Consider the following 6,712-nt stretch of genomic DNA (forward strand, 5'->3'; position numbering starts at 1 on the left):
CTGCCACCCAGAGTGGCAATACATATGTATATATATATATATATATCCTTCTCCAGGTACTCTGACTTCCTCCCACATTCCAAAAACATGCATAATTTGTTCATTGAACGTCAGTATAAGTGTTTCTTTGTCTATTTTTGTCCTGTAATTAGTTGGCATCCAGGATTTTTGTATTATTATTTGCTATCTACATGGAATCATACTTAAATCATTTTAAAGATACATAAATCATGGAATGGATATATTGATGACCAAATGAATTAATGTACGAATCATATGCTTCTGGTGTTTGTTCAACTGGTTGGGGAGAAGACATTTTTACATAAAGAGGGTGGAGTAATGAAGAAGCTTGGCATGCAGAGCGACGCATTTTTAATACTCTTCTTTTACAAGTGGTGCCAATGCGGCCTGCAGATATGGTCTTAGCTGGGTGGCGGAGACATTAAAAAAAAACAAAAAACATCCGGCATGCTCTGCAAATATCCCTTCAGTCAATAAAGGTTGAGCGTGAAGTTTGTTTAAGTCGTACTTCTGAGCATACTTTTTTATAACACTGTTTAGAAATGCAAGCCTGTGAATAGCTTCAGAAATATTGGGTCAAGCAGCAGTTTTCAGTGGATGTTGCTGTTTTGGCTGATAAATGATAATAATATTGCGTTGTGATGTCATTGTGTAAATACGTCGGGATTTATACAGATTACACCACTTTTTTTTTTCTAATTTAGACAAGTACCTATCATTCATCAGCAACCAGTACAGTGTCAGTAAAGTTGGGGGACTCCAGTTTTCTGACTTTATTCACTAAGTTTATGAAATAATGAAGTACTTGACTTACACTTTGCATTTATGAAACTCCATTGACTTAACTCCGTTTGGTTTTGGTAACTTAAAAACTGGCTGATATGAAATAGAAAAATCTAAAATTCCTAATTATTCTTTTTATGCCCTAGTTTTACTTTCATATAGATTTGTATCCACTGTATTATTTTAACTGTGGGTGTCGAACTAATTAATGTTGAAGTGAGCTCCTCAATGCTTCTTTTGTCAGATGTGTGCGTTTTTGGTTTTATTTTTTTTCATGCTGTCAATCAAATGCCATTTACAAACAAATGTTTAAAATGTATTTAGCCATATTTGTTACTAGGCATTTTTTTTGTCCAAGTCTGGCTACGAACAGTCCCCCCAATCTCAGCACCTCCTTTTCACGAACCTTCTCGAGAGAGCTAGAAGAGTGACGTCACTGGAGTCAATAGCCAAACACGGCAACCAATCAGGGCGCAGTATGCTAATGAGGGTGGAGCTTTGAAACACACGAGCGCTTCCTTATGAATCGGCTCTTGAGCACATAGGGCGGACTTCTCGGCTAACAGCTGACCCGACACCTCCTCCCCCCGAACTCCATCCGGCAGTAGCGGGACGCACTCAGTGGAATATCCCACAGGAATTTGTTCCGCTCGAAATTTTTTTGAGTCTCTGGGGGCTGTTGATCGGCATGGAGTGCGGAGATGCCTCGAAGCAGAGTCGGCGTTTTTGCGTTCTGTCCTGGGATCAGGTGCAGCGTTTGGATTCCATCCTAGGAGAAGCTGTGCCCATCCACGGCCGAGGAAACTTCCCCACGCTCTCCATGAGCCCCCGGCAAATTGTTCAGGTAAAGAAATGGAAATGTTCCTTTGAGTTGCAAACTCGTCACAAATGCGTGCGCTGAACCGTCAAATCAGTCACGTGCTCCCCTTGAGTAACATTTCCCTTAAGTTTTACATTATACGCATACTTTTTTTTCCGGCGTGCGTCCTCAGTCTGTATGAGTGTCTGTCATTTACACACGAACCACGGAGATCGGTTTAATTGCAATTTAAACACCCCCCACCCCCACCTCGCCAAATTTCCAGTGGCTTACACACTTTTTCCTCCCCTTAGACAGCTGGTTATCTGCATAGCGTCTTTCTCATGAGTCAAAATTCCTCTTATGGTCCATCTCAAGCCTCATGGTCACGCTGCACTTATATCATTCCCACGTTGATGATGATCTCAGCGAGTTTAGAAAGCCCTGAGCTCATGCTTGTGGTTATGGAAAGATGAATGCTCCGTTGAGTGGTTCAGGAAGCTTGAATGCCGTTTGGATCCCCCTGAAGGAGAGACATATGCTCTCTGCCGTCTCTGCAGAGCCAAATATAAATTATTAAAGCAAAAACATTGAATATTTACAAATAGCCCTACATTTCCTGTCACCACTAACTAGAATAGTGTAAGTCGTATCATGATGGTCCATGACGTTGAAGATTACAAACTTTCAAATAGTCTCGCTGGATAAAAGATTGTTTTATAACTTAAGGCATGGATATGTAAATATTTATTCAGCTTACAGCGAGCCAGCTTTTGTTACGCAAGTCCAAGCTGTCATTTTTATCAATGGTCTCTTACTATATAAGGAAAGACATGCGCTTCGTTCCTGCTAGGGTTTCACCTCCAGCGCCTGCCTGAGAGCCACACTTACAGCTCCTGCAGGAGCACTGCCTGATGTAAATCTGAGCGTTCACATTCTTGGATGTGACATCAGTACTGGCAGGGTTCGCGTTCTCCCGGGATGAGTCATTATGAGCTGTTAAGAAATGTGCGAGGGGTTGCCTTGCCTTTTAGGAAAAAAAAAAAAAAAACTTTTTTTCCCCGTCGCCTGACCCAGTAAACTTAAACAGGTCTTATGTGAGCGCTGTAAGAGTTAACGCTCTCTAATCTGATGGGTCAGTGCCATGTGGGAGATACAGGATCAAGTACGTCTGTGTCTGCAACGAAGACTCATAAAGACCTTGTGTAGTTTTACAGATTGATGAATTTTGATTGGATCATGATCCTTCCACAGAGAGATGACACACGGTGTGGTTTGCTTTGGATCATGAGTTCTTCCTTGCCATAGATAGTTGAGTGTGCAGTTTATAAATAGGGCCACGCAATGTGGTGTGCTTTCAGTTATGACCCTATCCTTCAGATAGATAGATAATCTACCTCACTATTTCTCACACAGGCAATTGAGGAATTCCACAAGGGTCTTTTTTAGATCCCCTGTATTTTAACGATATCGATAGATGTGAATCCTCCTCTCGATGTGTGACAAAATACTTATGTTGAACCATTTTCCTGGTCACTAGGAGAGGAAAGGAAAGGAAACCTAGCTGATCCTTGATGATCCACAAGCTGAGACGTAAAGCCACAAGGCAAAGGTTTTCTCATCAAGTCGGCGCCAGTGCGCAGGGCGCTCGCAAATATATACGTGTCACAGTCTGCGCGTGTGATAAGATGAGACAGTTTGAGGCTGTCGCGCTGCGTTCGGCCTCAACCGCGTTCATTCAGGCCGAAGTCGATGCGGATGAAACGGACTTTGAGAGAAGAGTATTGATCTGGCTTTCGCAAAGCAGCTCATTACAACGTACGGTATTTGAATGCGCGTATCTTAATGCGGCGCCGCATATGCGTGTGTCTCGTCTAGGTGGTGCGGGCGCGGCTGGAGGACAAGGGGGTGTGCGTGAAAGACGTGAGGCTGAACGGCTCGGCCGCCAGCCACGTGCTCCACCAGGACACGGGCCTGGGCTATAAGGACCTGGACCTGATCTTCGGCGTGTCCCTGAAGGACGACCAGGCTTTCCGACTGGTGAAGGACGTGGTGTTGGACTGCCTCTTCGATTTCCTTCCCCCAGGAGTGTCCAAGGAGCGTATCACGGCACTGACCCTCAAAGAGGCCTACGTGCAAAAACTGGTGAAAGTCTGTAATGACGCGGACCGCTGGAGTCTCATCTCGCTGTCCAACAACACGGGCAAGAACGTGGAGCTAAAATTTGTGGACTCTTTGAGGCGGCAGTTTGAGTTCAGCGTGGACTCCTTCCAGATTTGCCTCGACTCTCTGCTCTTGTTCGACCGTTGCTCGGAGACCCCCATGTCGGAGAGCTTTCACCCCACGGTCGTCGGCGAGAGCGTGTACGGCGACTTTCAGGAGGCCATGGATCATTTGTGTCACAGGACCATAGCCACGAGGAGCCCCGAGGAGATCCGAGGGGGCGGCCTGTTGAAGTACTGCCACCTGCTCGTGCGGGGCTTCCGAGCGGCCTCCGAGTCGGACATGAAGCAGATGCAGCGCTACATGTGCTCGCGCTTCTTCATTGACTTCTCCGACATTGGCGAGCAGCAGAGGAAACTGGAGGCTTACCTCCAAAACCACTTCGCCGGCATGGAGCACAAACGCTACGAGTGCCTGATGACGCTGTACCAGGTGGTCAACGAGAGCACCGTTTGCCTGATGGGTCACGAGCGGCGCCAGACGCTCAGCCTCATCTCCATGCTGGCGCTGAAGGTGCTGGCCGAGCAGAACGCCATCCCCACCGTGACCAACGTCACGTGTTACTACCAGCCGGCGCCCTACGTGCAGGACATTAACTTCAGCAATTACTACGTGGCGCACGTGCAGGCGCCGCACGTCTCGCCGTGCGCCGCTTCCTATCAGACGTGGCTGCCCTGCAGCTGAGGCCCAGGTACCCAAAGATGGATTGCTTTTGTATCTTCTTGCAGAAAGAAGACTGAACACAGACAAAAACCAAAAAAAAAAACACACACACGTTTGCCAAATATGACTCGATTGAAAGAAACACCCGAAACGATCCTGTTCTGCTGTACCTTCGATTGAGCCGACACGCATCGTCCTTGAGATTGCTGGTCATTTTGTTAAAGATGTAGCGATAATGTCTTATTTAAAATTGAGAAAAAAAAAAAAAGAAATCTTTGTGAAGCTTTTTATAGAAATACAATCTTTAGAGACATGTTTTTTTTCATACTCTGGCTTTTAATTTTTCATAAAATACAGGACCAAAGATGTATTTTTGCTCATAAAGGGAATTGCTTTTGTCTTTGGTATTGGTTTATGATTCCAAGTGCCTAAAATGACCTGTGAAATATTCTCAAGATGTTTGTAACGTGAGAACTGTGCATTCAGGTTTTTTTTGTCTCTAGAATACTCTCGCCTGTCTTTAAGGAGCAGAAGCATTCATTTTTGTGAGATTAAAAAAAAAAGGAAAAGTCATTTTTAGTCTTGTGGTTATTTTGGTTTTCATCTGGGTCCTACAACTACCACGATAGATGGGGAAAAGGGTACCTCGGATGTTGCCTTTGCAGGACGAAATCAGGCAAAGTAAGCCTTAAATTCATTCATGAGTCACGTGGAATTGTGCCGATGGGACCGTGTGCTCTTTTAGACGGATGCATACCACGAGTGCTTGTTTCTCATCTACTTGAGCTCATCAAGGAGACTGCTTTCCAGCCAGCAGCTCCAGTGCGACGCACGTCTACTTTGTCCGACGGGGGCCGAGGATCCGTTACGATCTGAGGACATGAACCATGAGGAGGCTTTTCTCAAGCACAATGGCTTCTCTCTACTCTGATACTAAAGCCTTTTTTTAAATTTTTTTACAAAGGCCGGCCTGTTCTCTCACCCATGATACAGATGGAAAGCTAACCCTGTTGCTTGACTGACACTATATCCGAGTCACGGTCCAAAATCCTTACGGCGATAAAGCCGTAGCAAGGAAGGATGGAGAAGCCGAATCCACCGGTTCTGCCTTTGCATATAGCCTTCAGTTTATAACAGGACCAATAATGAATTCTCACATGTGACTGGCATCTGAGTGAGAACATTCTTAGCAAGTCTCATGATGACAAATGGATTTAGCTATTTAACTTTGTTTTGCTTGATTTCCTCATACAGTAGTCATTACTCAACCGTAAAAAGGACGAGACGTCTATTGCGGTAAGCCGTTGATTATGAGAGAGCCCATTTGTGTACAGTGGTGGAAAAATATCTCATTATATAACAACTGGCTGGCTGGAATTACAGCTGTGTTCTTTTTTCTCCTTTTATTGCCTGTCTCCTTTGCAGTCTTTCTCTTAGGTAGTATCTCTGCACTGCCTGCCCTCTGGGATGCCAAGAGGTGATGAGGATACAAAAGGTTAAGATCTATATACGGCGGATTGAGTGTTATGGTAATCTTGGCTTTCTTTGACATCTTGGAATGAAATTGCCTAAATGGTTACAAGAGGTGGGAATCTTTAAAAGTCTCATGTTTTGATTCGATTCAGATTTTTGGGTATGCGATTCAAGTTTAAATCAATTTTCAGTTCAAAATCATTTTCTTGACAATGATTTCTGCTTCAATCTTTAGATGTGCTTTAGATATGAATAGTTTGCTTTGTGGGACAAACTGACAAATGCAGACATATGTCATTTTCTTATTTTACTTTTATTACGTTTCGAAGAAAGTGCCTTTTTCCACACAAACAGTATCCAGTCTATTCTTTGTTTTCATTCATGACATACCTACCATTAAAATGGAGGCCAGAAGCCTTGGTATTTGATTAGGTATTATGGGTGATTTAATGCACCATTTATTATAATTAAGTCAAATAAATATACATTTCAACACCATTGGTTTTCTTTGTATCCTCTATGTCCACTTTTATTACTTAATAGAAAGCCCACATCGTTTAGATATTTGTTGTTATTAACCTTCGATGCATAGCTGGACCTTTTTTCTGTCTGAGGTCTTGCATTGTTTGGTGTGTTTGTTTTGAAGTTTACCTTCACAGCACGCCGGTGGCATGAAATGACTTATTTGTTGACTCCCTCTTGATTTTGCATGGCTACTGTAGTTTCAAGTAAGACGATAGGAAGCAGATT

At 43.9% G+C, this 6,712-nt stretch overlaps 1 protein-coding gene across 1 annotated transcript; it reads left to right on the forward strand.

Annotated features, from left to right (window-relative positions):
- The first annotated feature begins 1,336 nt into the window (after positions 1–1,336).
- Positions 1,337–5,062, forward strand: LOC148426672 (terminal nucleotidyltransferase 5A-like). Its single transcript, XM_088411452.1, has 2 exons — positions 1,337–1,648; positions 3,482–5,062. The coding sequence occupies exons 1-2, from the start codon at positions 1,493–1,495 to the stop codon at positions 4,508–4,510; spliced, it is 1,185 nt and encodes a 394-aa protein (XP_088267578.1). The 5' UTR covers positions 1,337–1,492; the 3' UTR covers positions 4,511–5,062.
- The last annotated feature ends 1,650 nt before the right edge of the window (positions 5,063–6,712 follow it).

This window comes from Hippichthys cyanospilos, chromosome 3, assembly GCF_059441005.1.
Source record: "Hippichthys cyanospilos isolate Australia breed blue-spotted pipefish chromosome 3, RoL_Hcya_1.0, whole genome shotgun sequence".
NCBI classification, from domain to species: domain Eukaryota; kingdom Metazoa; phylum Chordata; class Actinopteri; order Syngnathiformes; family Syngnathidae; genus Hippichthys; species Hippichthys cyanospilos.